The 26,763-nt window shown below is 36.6% G+C and overlaps 2 protein-coding genes across 8 annotated transcripts in view; both read right to left on the bottom strand.

Annotated features, from left to right (window-relative positions):
• Positions 1-2,104: 2,104 nt before the first annotated feature.
• Positions 2,105-26,763, bottom strand: part of LOC127831590 (eukaryotic translation initiation factor 3 subunit C-like) — a 99,624-nt gene continuing 74,965 nt past the window's right edge. For 3 of the 7 annotated variants that reach the window (XM_052356584.1, XM_052356571.1, XM_052356578.1), the window contains 3 exons: positions 17,370-17,535; positions 9,393-9,440; positions 2,105-2,759 (listed from right to left, as the gene is read on the bottom strand). In XM_052356584.1, the coding sequence (XP_052212544.1) occupies positions 2,704-2,759; positions 9,393-9,440; positions 17,370-17,535 (270 nt within the window). In that variant the 3' untranslated portion in view covers positions 2,105-2,703. Of the gene's footprint in view, positions 2,760-9,392; positions 9,441-9,747; positions 9,773-11,494; positions 11,519-17,369; positions 17,536-26,763 lie in introns of all 7 variants that reach the window. The other 4 variants (XR_008026419.1, XR_008026420.1, XR_008026418.1 and 1 more) reach the window with 4 other exon arrangements.
• On the bottom strand, positions 2,774-9,379 carry LOC127831780 (aggrecan core protein-like). Its single transcript, XM_052356851.1, has 2 exons — positions 4,207-9,379; positions 2,774-4,092 (listed from the first exon to the last, which is right to left on the bottom strand). The coding sequence occupies exon 1, from the start codon at positions 6,179-6,181 to the stop codon at positions 5,120-5,122; it is 1,062 nt and encodes a 353-aa protein (XP_052212811.1). The 5' UTR covers positions 6,182-9,379; the 3' UTR covers positions 2,774-4,092; positions 4,207-5,119.

Below are 26,763 nucleotides of genomic sequence, written 5' to 3'. Positions count from 1 at the left end.
CAATATACCCCCTCTTCTTCGAAGGGGGGCATAAATATTCATATATATAGCGAGAAATTGAGTGCTTTTCGGTCTTCACATGAAGTGCTTTTCGGTAGGTATATTGCCGATATTTATCCATTTTTGGGCATTAATACCTCATAATAAACACAAGGTTGTATAAATATGCATGAAATATAACCATTTATAACTAATTTAAACCGTTTACACACAATAGGAACGCAAATAATATATATATAGCGAGAAATTGAGTGCTTTTCTGTCTTCACATGAAGTGCTTTTCGGTCGGTATATTGCCGATATTTATCCAATTTTGGGCATTAATACCTCATAATAAACACAAGGTAGTATAAATATGCATGAAATATAACCATTTATAACTAATTTAATCCGTTTACACACAATAGAAACGCATTTTTTCATATATATAGCGAGAAATTGGGTGCTTTTCGGTCTTCACATGAAGTGCTTTTCGGTCGGTATATTGCAGATATTTACCATTTTGGGCAAAATGTAGTATAAACATACGATCATATAACCATTTATTACTAATTAAAGTCGTTAACACACACTAGAAACCATCTATTGCATACATATATATATATATATATATATAAAGAAATTGAGTGCTTTTCGGTGCTATTCTGTGCTTTTCGGTGATTGTATGGACCCAATCATATCATAGCCACAGGCTAACCACATGTGTATTGGACAACTTCAATTTAGTTTATATTTATTTTGAGACAATCCCCACATTCCTGAATATGGGTCACCACATGTCCGTTATTCACTTAATCCCGAGTTGCAGCTTTCATGCTTATTTTATATGGTACGCATCAATTTGGTTTCTGAGCATTCTTACTTTTGTAAAGGACACATAATACTAAAATATTACATCAATGAACATTATGTTTACCACACAAAATCTGCAAAATTCAAGAAACCATTCGTCTGCACTTTTCCTGTTGTCACAAAAACTGTGCGTACATAACGTGACCTTGTTTTGCTTTCGAAAAAAGAAACAGTTGTAAACATTGACACACGTCAAAAAAAACATGAATCGACTTAACAATGATAGGCTTTTTGTATTCAATTCATAGAAAACTATAAATCTTATTATAATTAAAAGTATTTTGCAAAAATGTTTAACATATCCGATACTCACTAAAATCCGCTATACACCAATCGACTGTAGATTAATTGTTCTTGAAGCTCTCGAAAAATGTACCTTAGAGTTAGTCGACATTCAGACAACACATTGCAAACTTATGTCCCCGATACAAAGTATACTGGAATTACCATGGAAGTCTTCCGTTTGTGTATCCACAAACATGTCCGGAGTTTTCCAAAACTGTTCAAAGTTCATAATTCACACTTTATCTACGTCTCCGAAACAACTTGTTACATATTACCGGTATTCATGCGATGTTGGGGGAATGGGTATTCGTATGTGTCAAAAGTATTACTATTGGACTACAATATATAACTTGAAACATTACAGGTAGATAAAATTTACATGTAAAAGAGATTCAGTGCACAAGATTCATTATTCTGAACATATTTTGGGGTTATTGCCCTTCATTTACTAGTATTTTATATAGCATAACGCTTTTATTAATGCCCTTTGTTGCTACATGCAATGGTCAGATGATTGTGCAAATAGCAAAAATTCATACACTCACATGATAGAAAAGTGTGCATTAAAAAACACAAACTGTAACCTAGTTAGTTAATAAGTAAATTAATTAATTGAAATTTCATTGATCGGCTCAATTTGAATCGGCTTACTGTGAACAAGTTAGGTATATTTAATAGTCGGCTAAATATGTTAAACTATGTAATTGTTTTAAGGTTTCATATCTAATTGACGGAATCAATTGCTGTGGTGTCAACATAAAGTAGGATGGATTGTCCGGGTTGTCAAAATAATGTGCGACTAGGAGCGACTGTCCGGGTTGTCAAAATTATGTAGGAGACTTTCGGGTTGTCAAAGTAACGTAGGAGCGAACGTCTGCCATGTCAAAATTAGCGTAGGAGCGATTGACCGTGGGGGTGATTGTCCAAATACCTTATTGATCCCATAGGTAAAACCAATGAAAAAACATTTTACAATTCTAAGTTTTATTTATTACTTTTTAATTACAGGACAAAAAACGTTTTTTGAACAGGGCAGACTGATTAGTATGTTCTGGTTATGGAAACAACTGGAAACATAATAACCCAGTCTGCCCACAATGTCAAGATGGTACAGGTACAAAGTGTGGTAGTATATTCATAATATTCATCATGATTTTACATAAAGAAAAATCAAAAAGATAAACGTGCCCGAGAATAAGAATATCAAGATAGGAGACAAGTTGAACACACACAGAGCAGTGTTGAGATAAAAATAATGGATCATATTTTGTCAGCTCTTTTAAATAAATGCTATAATGTATCACTTTATTAATTTTACAACTCATTTTAAATTCACATTTTGTCTGCATAGTGTAAATATATAGTTGTTGCAACAATAACCAAACACCAAAAATGTATAAGTTAAAGAATAAATGCAAAAGGAGGCTCAAAGCAAATTACAGGTCTACACAATAAACAACTTTCCAACGTAAATAAAATTGCTAGCACTTGGTTTTCCTTTGCTGTCTTCAGCGATACTCAATACCCGACGATGTAAATATTTATAAACGTTATTACTTATGTCAACTAGTATGCTCTCTGTTGTTGACGGTCGTGACGGTCGCCTCTCTGATTGCGGCGATCTGGAAAAAGGAAATTGAAAAACATGTAAATAAATGTACCATTTGCACTTTATAATTCAGTTTTGCTCTGAGAAAAATGTGGCTTAATGCATGTGCAGTCCCAACGTGACATTTTAGTTTTAATGGAATTATTTTTTTTAAGAAAGTCTCTTCTAAATGTTATATAGTCCTGTCTAAGCTGAAAATGTCATCACTCATTAGCCTGTGCTGACAGCACAGGCTAATCCAGGATGAGACTTGCACACAAGCATTAAGCCTGGTTTTCTGATAGCAAGGCTCAATTATTATTAACTACATGCAATTCTTATCTAGGCCTGAAATTTCAACTGGCAAAATATGCTAAAATCATGAGTTTCTTTCTTGTAATGGAAAGACAATACATGTATCCTTATGTTACATAAAAAACTAAGTTGTTAAAATCCAACCACTGTCTGAAAATTCTGTATGTTAAGAAATTGATTGCCTAATATGACAACATAAACAACAACAACAACAAGAAGACTGCTTCTATCTCTACACAGCATGGACAGGCCTTCCAGCAATGTTCTGGTAAGAACAATATTGGTGTAACTTCTCTCCAAAAGGATAAAATAGAATAAATTGTGTTTAAAACAAAAGCAAGAATTAAGTTAATCAAACTAATCAAATTGAAATCTTGATGTTCATTAAAAAGACTTTGAAGTAAAATCAACATATTTGTATTTGTATGCACGCTGTCACATGCAACAAAGTTTCAGGTGGAAAATTCAAAAATAGATCCTGAACATATTGTTTAACCTTTCCCACTCAGAGCCAAAGTTGACATGGCTATGTGCAAACAGCATTGAACCGGAACAGCCTGTGAGTAACTAACAGTCTGTTCAGGTTTTTTGCTGTTTGCTGCTTATCAGTATCTAAGGGTTGAAAATGAATCCTTAAAAACTTGAATCTAGTAAGAAAAGTCTTAAATTAAATATATATTTCTAAGGCACTACAAATGAGTGAAAATACGTATCTAAGTGGTAAAGGGTTTACAAACATGAGGCCTATGATGAAATCAGATCCCTAATTTCTTTTGCAATTCACGGGCAAATGGACCAAAATGCCACTTTGAAAAGTAACATTGGTGTGATGAATTTTCAGACATGCATGTTGTTAAAATGTAGGCCAAAGGTGCACTGCTGAAAGGCCCTCTAGAGGGATAACTACAGTAGTGCACAAGTCACAATAGTGCCCTGCTGCTCTAGTGGGCTAACTACAGTAGTACACAAGTCACAATAGTGCCCTGCTGGAAGGCCATCTAGAGGGATAACTACAGTAGTGCACAAGTCACAATAGTGCCCTGCTGGAAGGCCTTCTAGTGGGCTAACTACAGTAGTGCACAAGTCACAATAGTGCCCTGCTGGAAGGCCTTCTAGTGGGCTAACTAAAGTAGTACACAAGTCACAATAGTGCCCTGCTGAAAGACCCTCTAGTGGGATAACTACAGTAGTACACAAGTCACAATAGTGCCCTGCTGGAAGGCCCTCTAGTGGGATAACTACAGTAGTACACAAGTCACAATAGTGCCCTGCTGGAAGGCCCTCTAGTGGGATAACTACAGTAGTACATAAGTCACAATAGTGCCCTGCTGGAAGGCCCTCTAGTGGGCTCAATACAGAAGTACACAAGTCACAATATTGTCCTACTGGAAGGCCCTCTAGTCGGATAACTATAGTAGTACACAAGTCACAATAGTGCCCTGCTGGAAGGCTCTCTAGTGGGATAACTATAGTAGTACACGAGTCACAACAGTGCCCTGCTGGAAGGCACTCTAGTGGGATGACTATAGTAGTACACGAGTCACAATAGTGCCCTGCTGGAAGGCCATCTAGAGGGATAACTATAGTAGTACACAAGTCACAATAGTGCCCTGCTGAAAGGCCATCTAGAGGGATAACAACAGTAGTACACAAGTCACAATAGTGCCCTGCTGGAAGGCTCTCTAGTGGGATAACTATAGTAGTACACGAGTCACAATAGTGCCCTGCTGGAAGGCCATCTAGAGAGATAACTACAGTAGTACACCAGTCACAATAGTGCCCTGCTGGAAGGCCCTCTAGAGGGATAACTACAGTAGTACACAAGTCACAATAGTGCCCTGCTGGAAGGCCTTCTAGTGGGATAACTACAGTAGCACAAGAGTCACAATAGTGCCCTGCTGGAAGGCTCTCTAGTGGGATAACTACAGTAGTACACAAGTCACAATAGTGCCCTTCTGGAAGGCTCTCTAGTGGGATAACTACAGTAGTACACAAGTCACAATAGTGCCCTGCTGGAAGGCCATCTAGAGCGATAACTACAGTAGTACACAAGTCACAATAGTGCCCTGCTGAAAGGCCCTATAGTGGGATAACTACAGTAGTACACAAGTCACAATAGTGCCCTGCTGGAAGGCCCTCTAGTGGGATAACTACAGTAGTACACAAGTCACAATAGTGCCCTGCTGGAAGGCTCTCTAGTGGGATAACTACAGTAGTACATGAGTCACAATAGTGCCCTGCAGGAAGGCCCTCTAGTTGGCTAACTACAGAAGTACATAAGTCACAATAGTGCCCTGCTGGAAGGCTCTCTAGTGGGATAACTACAGTAGTACATGAGTCACAAAAGTGCCCTGCTGGAAGGCCCTCTAGTGGGTTAACTACAGTAGTACACAAGTCACAATAGTGCCCGGCTGGAAGGCCCTCTAGTGGGATAACTACAGTAGTACACAAGTCACAATAGTGCCCTGCTGGATGGCCCTCTAGTGGGCTAACTACAGTAGTACACAAGTCACAATAGTTCCCTGCTGGAAGGCTCTTTAGTACGATAACTACAGTAGTACACAAGTCACAATAGTGCCCTGCTGGATGGCCCTCTGGTGGGCTAACTACAGTAGTACACAAGTCACAATAGTGCCCTGCTGGAAAGCCCTCTAGTGGGCTAACTACAGTAGTACACAAGTCACAATAGTTCCCTGCTGGAAAGCCCTCTAGTGGGATAACTACAGTAGTACACAAGTCACAATAGTGCCCTGCTGGATGGCCCTCTAGTGGGCTAACTACAGTAGTACACAAGTCACAATAGTGCCCTGCTGGAAAGCCCTCTAGTGGGATAACTACAGTAGTACACAAGTCACAATAGTGCCCTGCTGGAAGGCCCTCTAGTGGGATAACTAGTACACGAGTCACAATATAAGACATACTCCAACTGTTCTGGAAATTGCCATCACGTGATTCTTGAAAATCAAACATGAATGTATAAACATTTAAGTTAGTACTTTTACACTGTGTTTTGTAAAGAGCGTATACCGGTAGATTATTATATAATATTATGTACAAGACCTGCGTAACTGGCTTAACCAAGTAAGTCCTAACATATTTATTGAGGAAGAACCAGTTATTGAACATTATAACTGATTCCATCTTACAGCCTTATCTCTAGGCAACCCCTAGACTTTCCTCATCTACCCCTAGATGATCAGTACCCTGTTAGTCTTTAAATACCTGACAGATTATCTGTTAATTGCTAGTTGTGTGAAAAAGGATAGATTGTTTTTAAGGTATTGTATTCTTATTTTGTTAACCAATTATATGACACATGTTTCACATTTTATCATTTCATTTCCAATTAAGAAAATGAAATGGTAACATGAAAATTTCAAAATCTTGCATAACTTTTAGTCAAAACAAAAATATTTTATTATTTCCAAAATAATGTATAAAATACCATTTTTATTTGAAATATGCACATTTTATAAACAAAGCTGTTTGTACTAACGACGCTTGGAATTCACACTATATATTATTGGACACATATATATATGAAACTAGGGCTGGATGGGTTAAGTGTACATGACATCACCATTAATTGTCACCAACAACAGCCAACTCAACAGAGTTGCCAGTAAAAACATAAACTATTATTGGACAACTAATGTCAACATGTTCACATTACTTGTCACATGACTGTCCTGTGATCTAGAAAAATCTGTGTGTCCTATCAAAATTATTGCAAAATTGACATAACAACTTTAAATGTAAACTAGAGCTTTGTCACAGACCTGACGAATACCCCCACATGCCGCATTGATACATAATATTTTGCATGTCGTCCTCACAAAAACCAGCGGACACCATGCTAAATTTTTAAAACGCACTTAGTGACCCCTTGACCAAGTTTTTGACCCAGAAAGGCCCATGTTCTAACTTGGCCTTAAGATCATTTCCATAAAACTTCTGACCAAGTTTGGTGAAGATGGGATGTAAACTACTTGAATAAGAGAGCGGACACCATGCTGAATGTTAAAAAACGCACGAAGTGACCCCCTAACCTAGTTTTAAGCCCGCAATGGCCCATGTTCGAACATGTCCTAGAGATCATTTAGATAAAACTTGTGACCAAGTTTGGTGAGGATTGGATGAAAACAACTTGAATTAGAGAGCGGACAACATGGTGAGGTTTAAAACGCACTAAGATACCCCGTGACCTAGTTTTTGACCCGGCATGACCCATATTCAAACTTGACCTAGACATCATCTAGATACAACTTCTGACCAAGTTTGGTGAAGATTGGATGAAAACTACTTGAATTAGAGAGCGGACAACATTGTGATGTTTAAAACGCACTAAGTGACCCCGTGACCTTGTTTTTGACCCGGCATGACCCATATTCAAACTTGCCCTAGACATGATCAAGATACAACTTCTGATCAATTTTGGTGAAGATTGGATAAAAACTACTTGAATTAGAGAGCGGACAACATGGTGAGGTTTAAAACACACTAAGTGACCCCGTGACCTAGTTTTTGACCCGGCATGGGCCATGTTCGAACTTGACCTACACATCATCTTGTTACAACTTCTGACCAAGTGTGGTGAAGATCGATTTAAACTACTTGAAATAGAGAGCGGACACCATGCTCAATGTGTAAAACGTACTTAGTGACCCTGTGACCTAGTTTTTGATATGGCATGGCCCATGTTTGAACTTGGCCTTCAGATCATCTAGATAAAACTTCTGACCAAGTTTGGTGAAGATGGGATGAAAACTACTTGAATAAGAGAGAGGACACAATGCTGAATGTTAAAAAATGCACTAAGTAACCCCGTGACCTAGATTTTGACCCGGCAAGGCCCATGTTCAAACTTGGCCTTAAAATCATCTAGAAACAACTTCTGACCAAGTTTGGTGAAGATCGGACAAAAACTACTTGAATTAGAGAGTGGACAACATGCTGAATGTTTAAAACGCACTAAGTGACCCTGTGACCTAATTTTTGACCCTGCAAGGCCCACGTTCGAACTTGGCCTAGACATCACGTAGATACAACTTCTGACCAAGTTTGGTGAAGATCGGATGAAAACTACTTGAATTAGAGAGGGAACAACATGCTGAATGTTTAAAACGCACTAAGTGACCCTGTGACCTAGTTTTTGACCTGGCAAGGCCCATGTTCGAACTTGGCCTAGAAATCATGTAGATACAACTTCTGACCAAGTTTGGTGAAGATCGGATGACAACTACTTGAATAAGAGAGCGGACAACATGCTGAATGTTTAAAACGCACTAAGTGACCTTGTGACCTAGTTTTTGACCTGGCAAGGCCCATGTTCGAACTTGTTCTAGACATCATGTAGATACAACTTCTGACCAAGTTTGGTGAAGATCAGATGAAAAGCGGACACTTAATACGGACTGACAGACAGACCGACCGACCATCAAGTTCACTCCTATATACCCCCCTAAACTTCGTTTGTGGGGGTATAAAAAGCTGGGTTATTTTCCAAAAGGGAATATTAAATTGGAGATAAAAAAAAAGAAATTTGATGACCAGTTTAAAAATTAATTTGTTTCAAGACATACAGAGAAATAGGACATTGACTTCATTTACTATTATTTACACAAAGGAATGGAGTCCTGCACATTATGTTCCTGAACAAATATCTGATAATTGGTGCTCTTCAGTAACAGGCTAAAAGGAATTATAAACCAGCACTTTAAAACCTGTTAAAGCAGTTGTTAAAACAAGAGCACCACATAACGGGTGCCACGCTCGGCTACGGGTGCAGATTTGAATACATGAAAGTTTGTCAGATTTTTTTTTTAAGAGGTCAGTGACCTTGACCTTTGACCTAGAGACTCCAAAATGGGTGTGGAGTGTAGAACTCATCAAGGTGCATCTAAATTTCAAAGTTGTAGGTGGAAGCACTTTGATTTTAGAGCCAATGTTAAGGTTTTAGCACGACCCGGATGGCGGACGTCAGACAACACGACGAGCTGGCTATGACAATATCTAGGGTTTTCTCCAAAAACGCCGAGTGAGCTAACGAGAAGTTTGAATTAGTAAGCCCTAATGTGTGTATTATACTATTACTGCTTACAAAAAGAATCAAATGGAATAGAATAGAATAGAATATAACAAAAGCCTGCATGTATGAATCTGAGCAAGCACATTTCTAACAACTTTCAAGAAGGGGACTTATTTTGGTCTCTGTTACCAGATGAATATTTATAGTCATGAATGTTTCTGGATCTGAATAGTTGTGACTATTTGTTGCTATGTGTACTGTGCTGCAGACTTCATTATGACCCATAATCGAAATAAGTTAATGAAACTTTGAATATGTACTTACTCCAATTTTGTTGATTCTGTTGATATCCACCTTGGTTTTGTTGTTGATCTGAAAACAGGTAAAAATATATTATCACAGTATAATATTTTTTAATCCACAAAATTTGAATTTGTTTTAAATAATGGCTGAGGAAAGATTGAACATAGCATAGCTACGTGTATTGGTAAAAAGTTACTGAACTTAAATTATTTAAAATAAATTTGTACAGCTAAATGAAAGCAAAAAGTAGGACAAAATAATAGCCATTTAATTGAAATCAAAACAACCATTCTGAACAGAACAAAATGATACACAATAAATGGTAAAGTGTAACCACGAAATGTGTAACATAACCATGAAGAAAATGTTTTAATACCATCACCAGAATCTCAGAGGCTTGGCTGTCAAGTAATCATCAACATGACATACTTAGTACGAGAATACATGCATCCATCTACCAATGATAGTCAAAGCATAGATTAACCAGGGGTTTAAGTCTGATGATTAGAGAAGCATTTCCTTGCCCCATTTGTAGAATAAAACTTATTTACCACTAGTTGTTTAAACTTGGCTGTTACAAACATTCTTACACGACAATTTTTAAACCATCTTTAAGGTTTTAGATAATTTACTTAAGGTGAAAATTACTAAGCCTCATATGAACATGTAGAATTAAACTTACCTTTTTTTACAAATAAAGTTTGGTTGTAAACAAAAGATCTCATTCGATAATATTTGCATTAGTTTTTAAGGTTTAAGATTAATAAATAATATATAAGCAACTTAAAAAAGTATTAAAGGATGCTTATACACTGTTGGTATTGATTACTTTTTCAGAGAGAGAAAACTTCAATCAAATTAACATGATTTCATACTGTTCATTGAGGTTAGACTATAGGGGAGTGTTTTGCCCAATGGGAGACAATCCACCAGTATTGAACTAGGTTGGCAGGGATAAGGAACATATTTGCACACCAACATTCTTCAAACTTCTGATAATATTTCAGCTTGTTCTGGTAAAACTGGCCCCAATTTATGTATGTTAAGTGTCATGCAGATGAGCCAGTGCAGTTCACACAGGCTTATCAGGTACACACTTTCTGCTTTTAAAGAATTTTTCATTTAAAGAAGTCTTTTCTAACAAATCAAGAGCTGTCTCCATAGGATGACATATGCCCCCAATAAACGCTTTGATAGAAGTTATTGAAATGCAGTAAGTGACCCCATGACCTAGTTTTTGACTAGGCATGACCCATATTCGAACTTGACCTAGATATTGTCTAGATACAACTTCTGACCAAGTTTGGTAAAGATCGGATGAAAACTATTTGAATAAGAGAGCGGACACGAAAAGTGGTAATAGAAATGCACTAAGTGACACCGTGACCTAGTATTTGACCCGGCATGACCGATATTCGAGCTTGACCTAGATATTGTCTAGATACAACGTCTGACCAAGTTTGGTAAAGAGCGGATGAAAACTATTTGAAATAGAGAGCGGAAACGAAAAGTGGTTATTGAAATGCACTTAGTGACCCTGTGACCCAGTTTTTGACCCGGTAAGACCCATTTTGGAACTTGACCTAGATATTGTCTACATATAACTTCTGACAAAGTTTGGTAAAGATCGGATGAAAACTATTTGAATTAAGAGAGTGGACACGAAAAGTGGTTATTGAAATGCACTAAGTGACCCCGTGACCTAGTTTTTGACCCGGCATGACCCATATTCGAACTTAACCTAGATATTGTCTAGATACAACTTCTGACCATGTTTGGTAAAGATCGGATGAAAACTATTTGAATTAAGGAGCGAACACGAAAAGTGTGACAGACTGACAGACAGACAGTGTGAAAACTATATACCCCCTTTTCTTCGAAAGGGGGCAAAAAATCAAGTTTTGGGTTGAAAGTAAAAATTACAATGATAATTATTTGTACTAATTCAACTGCTGAGGAGTTCATAAGGTCCTGTTTATCTTGCCAAGAAAAACCCCACTGAAATGTTGAAAAGATTTTGGGTAAGGATTTGGACAGATACCGGTAACTTGGGGTTACCAAACCAAATTAGGAATGTCATATCTGTTTCCATGACAATCACCAATTGTAGTTAAAATTCTCACCTGAGTGTCAGGCAATATTTGCTGCTATATGAATATTGCATCAAGGTATTTTTTATATAAAAACTGAACCCTGCATTCAAAACTCTAAAAAAAGGAATATATTCTTCATTTCAACTTGTTAAACTTTGTTCAGGGACGATGTATTGAGATAACTTTTATTGCTACAACATGTATTGAAGTGTAAAAACTATCTGAGCTGTGCTTGGGAAAATAGGGTTTAATGCATGTGTGTAAATTGTTATCCCACACTAGCCTGTGCAATCCACACAGGCTAAGAGGGATGTCACTTTCTGCCTAGACTGCATTTTCATTAAATGACCTTTATGATAAAATATGATAGAAGTGTAGTGACATTACTGATTAAGACACTTTACGTACATGCTTTGAGCAGGGCAACAGATAAGGTTCGTTTTATCGTTTTAATGATATGTATTCTACAGAAAACAAATTGAAATTAAAAATCAATCGTACATAAAACGATTATGAAAATGGAAAACGAATTGAAATTGATTCTTCCTCGTTTGAGTTTTTTTCCGTTTTCCTCCGTTCCGCGTTAAATTATGATAAAAGTGTACTGTAACCTTTAGTGCGGCCATTATATTTTCAGTTAGTTTATATTGACACCGTTTTGGGCCGGTGTCAATATAAAAAGTTACTTCCGTCGAAATAAATTTGGGACAAGGGCTGTTTGTAAAACATGCATGCCCCCCATATGGGCTGTCCGTTGTAGTGCCCATTGTGCGCTTTTTGTCACTGTGACCTTGACCTTTGACCTAGTTACCTGAAAATCAATAGGGGTCATCTGCGGGTCACGATAAATGTACCTATGAAGTGTCATGATCCTAGGCAAAAGCGTTCTTGAGTTATAATCCGAAAATCATTTTACTATTTCGGGTCACCGTGACCTTTGACCTTGTGACCTCAAAATCAATATGGGTCATCTGCAAGTCATGATCAATATACCTATGAAGTTTCATGATCCTAGGCGTATGCGTTCTTGAGTTATCATCCGAAAACCATTTTACTATTTCGGGTTACCGTGACCTTGACCTTTGACCTAGTGACCTCAAAATCAATAGGGGTCATCTGCGAGTCATGATCAATCTACCCATGAAGTTTCATGATCCAAAGCGTATGCGTTCTTGAGTTATCATCCGAAAACCATTTTACTATTTCGGGTCACCGTGACCTTGACCTTTGACCTAGTGACCTCAAAATCAATAGGGGTCATCTGCAAGTCATGATCAATCTACCCATGAAGTTTCATGATCCTAGGCGTATGCGTTCTTGAGTAATCATTCAAAAACCATTTTACTATTTCAGGTCACCGTGACCTTGACCTTTGACCTAGTGACCTCAAAATCAATAGGGGTCATCTGCGAGTCATGATCAATGTACCTATGAAGTTTCATGATCCTAGGCCCAAGCGTTCTTGAGTTATCGTCTGACAACCACCTGTTGGACGGACCGACAGACCGACATGAGCAAAGCAATATACCCCCTCTTCTTTGAAGGGGGGCATAAAAATGTTCTCTTTTAAACGCGGTTAGGAAACTTTCATAAACAGCATGCGTGCCAAATATTTTACGATTCGGGAAAAGACATTGGGAAGAGTATACTATCAGATTTAAAAGCGCAGGTGGTGACAGATTCTGAAATATTCGGCTCAAAACACCGCTGTGATTTCGTGTCTCAAAAACGAATAACATTGTGATTTCCACTGGCTTGTCATTCATGGAGAGGGTTTGGCAATGTGAGTATGCTCTGAGACTGAAAGGCAGGTGTGTTGAAACAAATAATTGTTACAAAAAGCTTGCAGTGAAAACTAATTGACCCAAAATCTTATCTGTTGCCCTGTTTGAGCCGCAGGGAAGACACATTTTTATCAATACCAACTCATTACTGATTGTATTGTTTCTTTTATGAGTCCAGAGTTATATGGTTTCAGTTCCATTATATTATATAAATGAAAATAAAATGGAAACATACCTTAAAGCTTTACAAAAAACTGAACAGAACCAAAAAAAGGTTACTTTACCAGTACAAGTACATTCAAAAGCTAGCTACACAGAAATAATTGGGAACAACAAATAAAAAACAAGAGCACCGCCTTTTGGGTGCAGACTGCTCATCTATTTTTCTTTTTAAAGGTGTAGGGACCTATCTCAATTTCAATCACAAAGGAGGGAGGGTTGGAGTGGAGAGGGGTGTATAGTGTTGGGGTGTGGTCATAAAAAAAAGCAAAAAAATATTATATATTTTTTGGGGGGGAGGGGGATTCTTGGGTGGGATGGTTGGACGGTATTTCAAAAATAAAATAATAAAAATAAATATTTGTGTTTTTTTACCATGTTTGAAAAAAACAAGGGATGTGTCTGTCAGAAACACAATGCCCCCTATTGCGCCGCTTTGAATTTTATTTTTATTTTTTACCTTTGAACTTGAAGGATGACGACCTTCCACCACTCAAAATGTGCAGCTTTATGAGAAGGCCGCTTTGAAATATTATTTTTTTGACCTTTGACCTTGAAGGATGACCTTGACCTTGAAGGATAACCTTGACCTTGAACTTCAACCACACAAAATGTGCAGCTTCATGATAACGCCGCTTTGAAATTATTATTTATTTGACCTTTGACCATGAAGGATGACCGTGACCTTCAAGAATGACCTTGACCTTTCACCACTCAAAATGTGCAGCTTCATGAGAACGCTGCTTTGAATTTATATATTATTTATTGACCTTTGACCTTGAAGGATGACCTTGACCTTCCACCACTAAAAATTGGCAGCTTCATGAGAACGCTGCTTTGAAATTGTTAATTTTTTTTTTTTACCTTGAAGGATGACTTTGACCTTGAACTTCCACCACTCAAAATGTGCAGCTTCATGAGAACACCCCATTGATTTTTTAAATATTTTGTTTGACATTTGACCTTGAAGGATGACCTTGACCTTGAAGGATGACCTTGAACCTACACCACTCAAAATGTGCAGCTTCATGATAACGCCGCTTTGATCTTTTTGGACCTTTGACCTTGAAGGATGACCTTGACCATGAAGAATGACCTTGAACTTCCACCACTCAAAAGGTGCAGCTTCATAATAATGCCGCTTTTGAATTTTTTTATTGTTTTTGACCTTGAAGGATGACCTTGACCTTGAAGGATGACCTTGAAATTCCACCACTCAAAATGTGCAGCTTCATGAGAACGCCGCTTTGAATTGTATTTTTTGACCTTGAAGGATGACCTTGACCGTCCAACACTTCAAATGTGCAGCTTCACAAGATACACATGCATGCCAAATATCAAGTTGTTATCTTCAATATTAAAAAAGTTGTGGCCGATGTTTAAGTTTTCGGACGGACAGATGCCATATATTTGACATTTGACCTTGAAAGATGACCTTCACCTTCAACCACTCAAAATGTTCAGCTCCATGAGATACACATGCATGTAAAATATCAAGTTGCTATCTTCAATATTGAAAAAGTTATGGCCAATGTTAAAGTTTTCAGACGGACAGACACCATTAATTAGACATTAGACCTTGAAGGATGACCTTGACTTTTCACCACTCAAAATGTGCAGCTCCATGAGATACACATGCATGCCAAATATCTAGTTGCTATCTTAAAAAGTGAAAAAGTTATGGCCAATGTTAAAGTTTTTTTCTGACGGACAGACAGCCCGACTGACACTGACGGACAGTTCACCTGCTATATGCCACCCTACTGGGGGGCATAAAAATTATTTTTTTTGGGGTGGGGGGTATAGTGTGAGGGTGTGGTGGTCATTTATTAGATGATCTTTAATTATAAAAAAATTATGGGGGGACTGAGGGGGGATTCGGGGGGGGGGGGGGATGGTTTGGACGGAGTCAATTGTGGTATGTCAGGTAAGAGTTGTTTTGTCAAAGTATCAATCCAATCTAAACATTAATAAAGAAGTTATGGCAATTTTAGCAAAATTTAATAATTTGACCTTGAGAGTCAAGGTCATTCAAAGGTCAAGGTAAAATTCAACTTGCCAGGTACAGTACCCTCATGATAGCATGGAAGTATTTACAGTTAAAAAGCAATAGCCTTGATACTTGAAGTAAAGTGGATCTAAACACAAAATGTATTCATATATTCAGAGTTATTAAGTAAAAAAAGGGCCATAATTCCGTAAAAATGACAACCAGAGTTATGCAACTTTACTGTCCCCCCTTATGATAGTTTGCGAGTGTTCCAAGTATGAAAGCAATATCTATGATACTTTAGGGGTAAAGTGGACCAAAACACAAAACTTAACCAAATTTTCATGTATAAAGGGCCCATAATTTCGTCAAAATGCCAGTCAGAGTTACATAACTTTGCCGGCACAGTCCCCTTACGATAGTTGGTAAGTGCTGCAAGTATGAAAGCAATGGTTTCGATACTTTAGGTAAAAAGTGAACCTAAACACAAAACTAAACCAAATTTTCAATTTTCAAAGTATAAAAAGGGCACATAATTCTGTCAAAATGCCAGTCAGAGTTACATAACTTTGCCTGCACAGTCCCCTTACAATAATTTGTAAGTGTTGAAAGTATGAAAGCAATGGCTTTCATACTTGAGGAAAAAAGTGGACCTAAACACAAAACTTAACCAAATTTTCAATTTTCTAAGTATAAAAAGGGCACATAATTCTGTCAAAATGCCAGTCAGAGTTACATAACTTTGCCTGCACAGTCTCCTTATGATAGTGTTGCAAGTATGAAAGCAATAGCTTTGAGACTTAAGGAATAAAATGGACCTACCCACAAAACTTAACCAAAATTTTCAATTTTCTAAGTATAAAAAGGGCATGTAATTATGTCAAAATGCAAGCCAGAATTATCTAACTTTGCCTGCCTAGTCCCCTCATGATAGTAAGTAAGTGTACCAAGTTTGAATGCAATAGCATTGATACTTTTTGAGAAAAGTGTACCTAAACGCAAAACTTAACCGGACGCCGACGCCAAGGTGATGACAATAGCTCTTTTTTTTCTTCAAAAAATAGATGAGCTAAAAATAGTCCAACATACCCACATAAAGTTATAATACATATAAGAATTTGTATTTGAAAAACACACATGTGTCTGGTTGGTGCCCGAGTGTAGTTGACATAGGAAACAAACCAACTAACAAGATTATTCAATTCACAAAAACTTTGATAAACTATGGAATTACCCTACTAGGGTGTTACAGAGGTGCATAATAGGATGATAAACCTCTTCAAAAAGACATAGAAATGCACACTTCATTGAACTTTACAACAAGATTTATTTTTTACAAGGGACAAAATTGTCACAAAACCAGGTTTTCAATTTGAAAAAAGTCTGATAAAGGGAGACAACTTAAACTGAACTGATTGTTTAAAATTAACCTCCTTTTCTTAAAAATAAATCTTTTTTTTAGTCGTGGCAACCTTGACCTTGGAGATATTGACGTAATTCTTTTTCGTGCAACACATCATCCAAATGATTTTAAAGTCTCACAATGAATGACATAGATATGGCCAGGACAAGCTCATTTATGGCCATATTTGACCTTTCAACTCAAAGTGTGACCTTGACCTTGGAGTTATCGACGTCATTCTTTCGCGCAACACACCGTCTAATGATGGTGAACAAATGTGCCAAATGATTTTAAAATCTCACAATGAACGACAAAGTTATGGCCCGGACAAGCTTGTTCTGCCCGCCAGCCCGCTGACATTCGCCAATCTAATAACCAGCTTTTTCCTTCGGAAAACCTGGTTAAAAACCCTTTTTTAATTAACAAAGAAGCTATTAAGGATGCAAATTTAACATTATTAATTATGTTAACACAGACCTGACTTCACATCCACAGTAAAACCCCACTTACTCTGATTCTTATTGAAGAAGAAGTTGCCTTGTTTAATCTCCAGTATCCGCTCATTGTTCTCCACAAGATTGCCGACCTTCTCTGAAAGTTGCAGGGCCAGGGCCTGCAGACGCGTAGGCTCCGTGCGGTGCATGATCACAGTCTCAGTAGGCTCATCCAACGAGGCCTACATCACAGAAATCGGACTGACTGTCTTGAGGAACATTTTGTGAAAACTCCAGAATATTCCTTACAAATATTCGAATATTCTTGGATTTATTAACTATTGTACGCCTCATATCTAAGACTTAAGATATACCTCATATCTAAGACTGAAGATATACCTCATATCTAAGACTGAATATATTTATATATATCATATCTAAGATTTAAGATATACCTCATATCTAAGACTTAAGATATACCTCATTTTTAGACTTAAGATATACCTCATATCTAAGACTTAAGATATACCTCATATCTAAGACTTAAGATATACCTCATATCTAAGACTTAAGATATACCTAAGAATAATAGCCTGAGGTTCTGGGACAACACTGTCACACTTGCAATTAAGTGTAGCCCTGTGGTTATTTTACCAATGTTTAATGTTGATTTGTAACCTATATCTTTTGGTTTATTTTACTTGTGTATTTGTATTACTTTGAAGTTAGTTATTGGAGTAGGAAGTTGTAGTTGTACTTTAATTATCAATAGTTGTATATACTTTTTATTGTAAGTGACTTGACTTACGTTGAAACTTAATTGTGTTGACACTGAAATGACGGGACGTCATTTACGGAGGAGGGGAAGTATGTAGCCCTGTGGTTATTTTACCAATGTTTAATGTTGATTTGTAACCTTTATCTTTTGGTTTATTTTTACTTTCGTTGTCTCGCATAAATTGGTCACGTGGTCATTTCTGGCAGTTGAGAGAAAAGTTTAAACACGAAAGACTTGTTCAGAGTGCAGAGTCAATGTATTTGTTTAATACATCGTAGCATTTGGTTTCGAGGTATAGTATTTTGTGGATTGATGTTTGTAGTGAACTGCATTCATATGGTTTTGTATTTCTATAATGATTTAAAGTATTTAGATGTTAAGCATCACATATTTTCGCGACTCCAGAAATAACAGCTCAATGGTACATTTGTCTTATCTTTTTCTTTAAAACAAGTTATACTAAATGACACTTAATAATATTTGCATGTATATTAATTTGCAGCAAACGCACAACTAAAGAAGTCGTGATTGAGAGAATGTGAGAGGTATTCGATTCCCTAAATCGGTAAGGTCCATGTATTTTATGTGTTCAAGGTTATGTAACGTCATTGTATATGTTTTGTCATGTCTTATCTTGTTTTATATGTTTGTATTGATTTCAGATGCTTTGTTGGTTTTAATGATAGTCGGCAACTAGAATGTCATGTCTATTATTATTATTAATATATAGGTTATTATTACAGCATTCATGTAATGTATATTATGTAATACTATATATTATTTTGTATTCTTTTCAGTTACCAATACCATTCTGGAAAAGAATCACTGATCGATATTCTGTAACTCATTAAAGAACCCCCGATTAGAAAGAGAACAAATCTTGTTGTTGTTGATAAACCCACGAGTTACAAATGGCGCCCAACTGTGACTGTAGACCCTGCCTCCATGTTTAATTTGATGCCACCCATCAAGCTGCTGGACAGGTCTGTCAGTAAAGCCAAGGCCCAGTTAGCAGCTAACTCTCCCAGATGACCTCCCACAAAACAGAGGTCAAAGTCACAGGACAGTGAAGAGTTGATTGAGGCAGCCATCCACAGCAAGGCAGAGAGTGGGCTGGAGACATGGATCAAACATGGCAGCGACAACACTGTGAACAAAAGTGATGTGAAAAAACGCAAAGCTGCACAGCAGGAGTCACAATCCCTGGCCACAAATGCACAAGCCACGCCTTCAAATTTACAAGCCAGTTCTCAGGGATCCCCGGTAGCGAGGACTCAGTGTCCCAGTGTGGAGGCCGGAACCAGTTTGGTGCGGGTCAGATCAACGACTGGACAGTGGAGAATGTGAAACACTGGCTGATAGGAATTGAGATGGAACGTTTCACTGAGATGTTCACTGAGAGGCATGGGGGTCACGAGTGCTAAAGACAGAGATTACCTCAAGACGACAGTCTTCGAATTAGCCTATAAGCCGGAAGTCCGAGTCGATTCTTGGGCCGGTCGGTCGATCCTAAATGCTTATAAAATAGCCTGATCGGTCGATTAAATATTTGAGCGTCATATCAATAACCTGATTTATACGCGTTTTTAAGAAGCACATTTAAATTTGCTATTTAAATGCCTAAAATGACGTTATACGTTTTAAAGCATGCGGTCGCCATTTTTCTAAACTGTCGTGTAAACATCCGGGTATGTTGCTATTTAAAGTAATGATGCAATTGACGCCCAATCAAGATGAGGTTATTCAAACTAAACATGTGTAGATCACGTTCCGGGATGTTCGCGCATCAGGCACTTCGTAATGTTTTTAAATAATGACCAATCTAGAAGCGTATTTAATTTTAGAAGCGTTTTCCGAAAATGTGTTCATAATTCATGAAAAATGGACAAGTAATTTTTCAATATAAATAAAAGAGTCTGTAATGGATAGTGAAAGCATTGGGCTAAAACAAATTGATCCTTGTTACAGTTAGGTTTCCATGACATTGTGTTTTAATCAATTATTTTTGCATATTAGAATAAGTTTTTCAATGTATTATTTATAATTGTAGTACTTTCGTTTATTCTGTAATCTCGTTCTGCTACGTGACCTATTTTGCTACTTATAATCTGTTTATGAATATACAATACTTTTCGCGGTTGACACATGCTTATCAAAACATTGGGAGTAAATTAAAGAAGCAGACATTGTCACTTGGTAGATTGGGCAATTAACACACCCAGTGGCCTTTAGTTCTGAAGTCACATGCCGACAATTCAGAAATTCACCAGCGATTTTCCTAGTAATAATACGATAATAATCTGTTATTTTAATAGGCTGACGTATTTTTGAAGTTCTTCGGATATTTTTTAAACATGATAATAATTTGTTCTGCTTTAAAATAAAACCAAACACCGGTCAAACTGAATAATGGAATCATTGAATGAGAACATGTGTAATAATAAAGTTTCAATAAACAGCATAATTATCTGGTGCATTTTGTATAAAATGCATTTCAAAAGGAAACATTATAACCTTTATTACTGTAATCACATGCATCTGTTTTTACTAATGGAAGTAGATCTTCTGATTGTTTATAACTATTTTGGTGTTCCTGGCCAAAAAAGTCATAAAATTTAAATTGACCTCCTCGGGCTATTGAACATGTCTTCGGGCTATTAAAAATTCCATATTATTAGCCCAAAGGGCTATTTGGCTAAAATATTTAGCGTGAAGACTGAGACGAGGCTCAAAGAACTGAGAACGGTCCTTGAAAAGGAGAAGAAGCAGCAAGAACAAGATGCGTTTGTGAAACACAATGTCCCCCTATATGACGTTTGACTTTGAAGGATGACCTTGACCTTGTGAAGGATGACCTTGACCTTTCAACACTCAAAATGTGTAGCTCCATGAGATACACATGCATGCCAAATGTCAAGTTGCTATATTCAATATTGCAAAAGTATTCATAAAATAAGCGATTTGGGCCACATATATTTGACCTCTGACCTTGAAGGATGACCTTGACCTTTCACCACTCAAAATGTGCAGCTCCATGAGATGCACATGCATGCAAAATATCAAGTTGCTATCTTCAATATTGCAAAAGTATTTATAAAATAAGCAATTTGGGCCACATATATTTGACCTCTGACCTTGACCTTTCACCACTCAAAATGTGCAGCTCCATGAGATACACATGCATGCCAAATATCAAGTTGCTATCTTCAATATTGCAAAAGTATTCATAAAATGAGCGATTTGGCCATATATATGATCACTGACCTTGAAGGATGACCTTAACCTTTCACCACTCAAAATGTGCAGCTTTATGAGATCCACATGCATGCCAAATATGAAGTTGCGTTCTTCAATATAGCAAAAGTTATTGCAAAATGTTAAAGTTGGCGCAAACAGACAGACAGACCAACGGACAGGGCAAAAACAATATGTCCCCCACTACTATAGTGGGGGACATAAAAAGAAAGGAAGCAAATGGAAAAAGAGGCAAAAGCAAGAGAAAAGGTAGAAAATAAATATCATGAACCAGCATCATTCCAGGCTGCAAATAGAAACCCATTTGGTGGTCGATGGGCATATAGGGGTTTCAGGGGAAGGATAGGTACCACTCATCAAGGACGTGGTTCATATAGGCCTACTAGACCATTGAGTGGCACCACATTCCAAGGAGCCTGCCATTTATGTAATGAAAGAGGTCACATTCAGAGATATTGTCCTCAAAATACGGATAGCAATGTCGTGTGCTATAACTGCAATGAAAAAGGGCACAGACAAATTAATTTACCAAAAGTATAAGTGCTCCTGTTGTTGGGTCAAACTCGGGCACCAGTAAATTGGACCCAAAAAGTTAGTTGGTAATATTAACGAGACAAATATTTTTGTAAATAACATTTGTACAAAAGCTCTTTTAGATACTGGTAGTTGTGTGAGTGTTGTCTCACAGTCATTTTATAATGACAATTTGTCTCAAATTACTATTCAGCCATTGACAAATATTTTAAATATAGAATGTGCTGATGGTAATAATTTGCCTTACACTGGCTACATTGAAGTGGAAATTAGTACAGGTGAAGATTTACCAAAAGCTAATTCACATACTTGCTTGTTATTGGTAACACCTGATACAAAATTTTCAGAAAGAACGCCTGTTATTTTAGGCACAAATATTTTAAATGCATTGTTGAAGGAATGTAAGTCAAATGTTTGCGAACAATTTCTTCAGAGGGCGAAAATGTTTACGCCATGGTTTTTATGTTTTAGAACAATTGTTTTACATGAAAAAAAACTTACTAAAAATAAAAACAGAATTGGATTGATTAGAAGTGCAGTAGCACAGAAGGTGTTTTTAAAACCAAATGAGTCCATAAATGTCAATGGATTTATTGACAAACAAATGGATTATCCTGAAAGTACTGTTATCTACCAGGAGTCAACTTTAAGCAGTTTGCCATCATATGTTGATGTGACTCCTACTGTTATACAGTACAAGAACAAGAATACACAGGAAGTTGAAGTAAATTTATCAAATTTGACTACAAATACTGTTGTGTTAAATCCAAAAGCTATTCTTTGTGAAATTCAGCCTGTTACTGTGACAGATGATGTTTTACACAGAATTCAAACTGAAGATAAATATGAAACAATACTTGATAAGTTGAATATTGATGAAAACATACTAGATGCAATTCAAAAAGAAACATTAAAGGCACTATTAAGGAAACATAAGGATATTTTCTCAACATCAAGTACTGACATTGGTCAGTGTAATTTAATCAAACACAGAATAGATCTTATTGATGAAACACCATTCAAACAGAGACATAGAAGAATACCACCATGTATGCTTGAAGAAGTACAACAACACATTGAACAGTTATTAGCTGGAGGTATTATTCGTCCATCGAGGTCACCGTGGACTAGCAATGTTGTTTCAGTCCGAAAGAAATCAAATGAACTCAGATTATGTATTGATTATAGAATGCTTAATCAAAGGACTGTAAAAGACTCGTACGCATTACCTCGTATTGAAGAAGTTTTTGATTGTATCAGTGGAACAAAATATTTTTCAACCATTGACATGAAGTCTGGTTATCACCAAGTAGAAGTGGAAGAACATCATAAAGAGAGAGCTGGTTTTACTGTAGGTTCAATAGGATTTTTTGAATTTAACAAAATGCCTTTTGGTTTGACAAATAGTCCAGCAACGTATCAACGTCTTATGGAAGAATGTCTTAAAGGACTAAATATGAAAATTTGTGTCATTTATCTTTATGACTTAATAATTTTTAGTGATACTTTTCAAAGTCATCTTTAACGGTAAGACATTGTGTTGTCTGGATTGAAAGCTTGTAATTTAAAACTTGCAGCTGAAAAATGTTTCTTCTTTAAACAAAAAGTTAAGTTCTTAGGACATGTTGTGGGTGAAAAGGGCATTGAAACTGACCCTGAAAAAATAGAAAAGGTAAAAAATTGGCCAACACCAGCTAATGCTGATGAACTTCGTTCCTTTTTAGCCTTTGCTGGCTATTTTAGACGTTTTATAAAGGATTTCAGTAAAACGGCAAGACCTTTGTCTGATCTATTGCCACTAACATCTACAAAAAAAAAGAACATGCCTGAGTGGAAATAGACAGAGAATGAAGAAATAGTTTTTAACAAGTTGAAAGCTTTGTTCTCCGCCAATATTGGCATACCCTGACTTTAAACAACCTTTTGAGCTACACACTGATGCATCCATCAAGGCTTTAGGTGCAGTGTTGTACCAAACTCAAGGTGACCAGAAAAGAGTTATTGCCCATGCAAGTCGATCATTGACAAAAGCAGAGCGCAATTATAGTGCTTTTAAACTTGAATTTTTAGCACTTAAATGGGCTGTCACAGAAAATGTTGCAGATTATTTAACTCTGAATCATTTTTCTGTCATCACTGACAATAACCATTTAACACATGTATTGTCTAATGCAAAAGTAGATGCTACTGGACAACGGTGGGTAGCAGCACTAGGTCAATTTGACTTTGACATTTCCTATAGACCCGGCATAAATAATGCTGATGCAGATGGCATGAGCAGATATCCGCATGAAAAAATTCAAGAAACTGAACATAATAGTGAAGAAAGTGTGAAAGTAAAAAATGATGTAATCAAAGCCATTATGTTCCTGTATTCAGATAGCTGATTTCTGTCATGTTCTACCCATGGCCAATATCAACATCTTAGATACATTGGAGGAACATGGTCAGACACTTGCTCAAAAAGAAATGCGAGAGATAAGACAAATGCAAAGAAGTGACAATGTGATAGATAAATGGAGAAGAGCTGTGATTGACGACAAAATACTAACATCATTTATGACAAAAGAGGATTTAACAATGAAAAAACAATTTAAGAACTTGAAAATTAAAAGATGATTTTTATTTAGAGTAGTGCATGAAATAGAAGGAGAAAAAGAACAATTAGTATTACCTGAATGTTACAGAAAGGAAGTTTTAATGGGATTGCATAACAACATTGAACATCCAGGAAAAGAAAGAACTTGAAAATTGCTTAGAGATAGGTTTTTCTGGCCAGGATCATCAATAGATGTAGAGGAATGGATTGACAAATGTGATAGGTGTTTGAGGAGAAAGTCATTAATTAACATCAGAGCTCCTCTTGTAAATGTTTCAACACCTTACCCACTTGAACTTGTATGCTTTGATTATTTAAGTTTAGAACAAGCAAAATGAGGCATTGGGAATATACTTATTGTAACTGATCACTACACAAAGTATGACCTTGCTATTCCTACCAAGAATCAGAGCGCCAAAACAACGGCTGAAACTTTTTATAATCATTTCATCATTCATTACGGTATTCCAAATAGATTGCACTCAGATCAAGGAGCCAATTTTGAGAGCGAATTAATAAAAGAACTAATTATGAAAAATAACAAAAGTCATACTACACCTTATCATCCACAAGGAAATGCTGGGCCAGAAAGGTTCAACAGGACACTTCTGGATATGCTAGGAACGCTTGCTCAAGAACAAAAGAATGACTGGAAGAAATATGTAAATCCACTAGTTTATGCTTACAACTGCATTCCTCATGAAAGTACTGGATTTTCACCATTTGAGTTAATGTTTGGCCAAAAACCAAAGCTACCCATAGATATAACATTTGAAAAATCAAGGGAAGAATATACAAACAAGGACACTTATGACTACATGAAAGAATTAAGATCAAGAATCAAAACAACACAACAAATTGTAGAAATTCATGTGAATAAAGCTAAACAGAAACAAAAGAAATATTATGATAAAAAAGCCAAAGCAGTAAAAAGTATCTGTTGGTGATAATGTTCTAGTTAGAAAAATGGCTTTTGACGGCAAACACAAAATAGCAGATAAATTCGAAGAGGGAACATATGTTGTAATTGATCAACCTAGAGTTGATATTCCAGTATTTAAGGTGAAAGAAAGGGGTTCCGATAGAGAAAAGACTGTACATAGAAACTTGTTAGTTCTCATTGATAGTCAGGATGGTACTGATACAAGTGAAATTGATGTAAATGATATAGATGTTGTTATTAGTAAATAATTTGATGATTTCAGTCAAGAAAAAAGTGACATCACAGAGGAAGAGGAGGAAGAAGACGGATTAGATTTTGTAGTTTCTACAAGACACATTGGGGACGCCCAAGATCCTACACTTGATGATGAAGTTGATGTGAGTTCTACCTTAACCGAAGCTATCGATTTGATAGAGGTTGAAGAGAGGATAGATCCTCCGGTGGAAGATGTAGCGGAAGAAGAAGTAGAGGCAGAAGAAGTCCATCAAGAAGCTGAACAACTACTTTAGAACAGGACTGATGCTGATACTGAAGCACCCATTCATTCAAATACGGAAGCTGTTGAAGATCAGACCATAGATACGAGTACTACTGAGGTAGGAAGTACAGAAGTTGATGTACAGAGAAATGTTCCGGTACCTGTACCACGAAGATCATCAAGAGCAAGTCAGCCACCAGTAAGATTTGAAGATTACTACATGAAGCAGATGGTTGCCAGGCCATATGATAGTTAACTTCAGGCATTGACTGTTTTATTAAATTATGGTATTTTAGATAATATGGACAGTACAATTGCTCACAGTGTTGTTGGAGCAATTATGAAATAAATAATTTTATTGTTTTAATAAACATCTTGTATATATTGCTGTGGTTTTTTATCCATTAAATAGTTAACATCATTTTAGCATACATCAGAAATGTGAGAACACATTTTAGTTGGCAGGGAGGATTGTTCAATTTGAAACAAATAATGTTATAACACATTAAAGTGAAACAAGTACTGTCATAGTACTTTATGAAAATGTTTTGGGGAGTATTAATGCATACTGCTGTAGTAGTTGTATAATTGTATTGGAGAAATAATTTTTATTACTTTGAAGTTAGTTATTGGAGTAGGAAGTTGTAGTTGTACTTTAATTATCAATAGTTGTATATATTTTTTATTGTAAGTGACTTGACTTACGTTGACATTTAATTGTGATGACACTGAAATGACGGGACGTCATTTACAGAGCAGGGGAAGTATTAATGTAGCCCTGTGGTTATTTTACCAATGTTTAATGTTGATTTGTAACCTTTATCTTTTGGTTTATTTTACTTTCGTTGTCTCGCATAAATTGGTCACGTGGTCATTTCTGGCA

The sequence above is a fragment of the Dreissena polymorpha genome, chromosome 1 (genome assembly GCF_020536995.1).
Source record: "Dreissena polymorpha isolate Duluth1 chromosome 1, UMN_Dpol_1.0, whole genome shotgun sequence".
Lineage (NCBI taxonomy): Eukaryota > Metazoa > Mollusca > Bivalvia > Myida > Dreissenidae > Dreissena > Dreissena polymorpha.
The sequence above is the reverse complement of the archived record's forward strand: the minus strand, read 5'-3'. Positions and strand labels throughout refer to the sequence as shown.

Excerpts from the sequence above, each read along its gene's own strand:
- LOC127831780 (XM_052356851.1), bottom strand. The coding sequence starts at position 6,181 with ATGGAATCAGTTATAATGTTCAATAACTGGTTCTTCCTCAATAAATAT.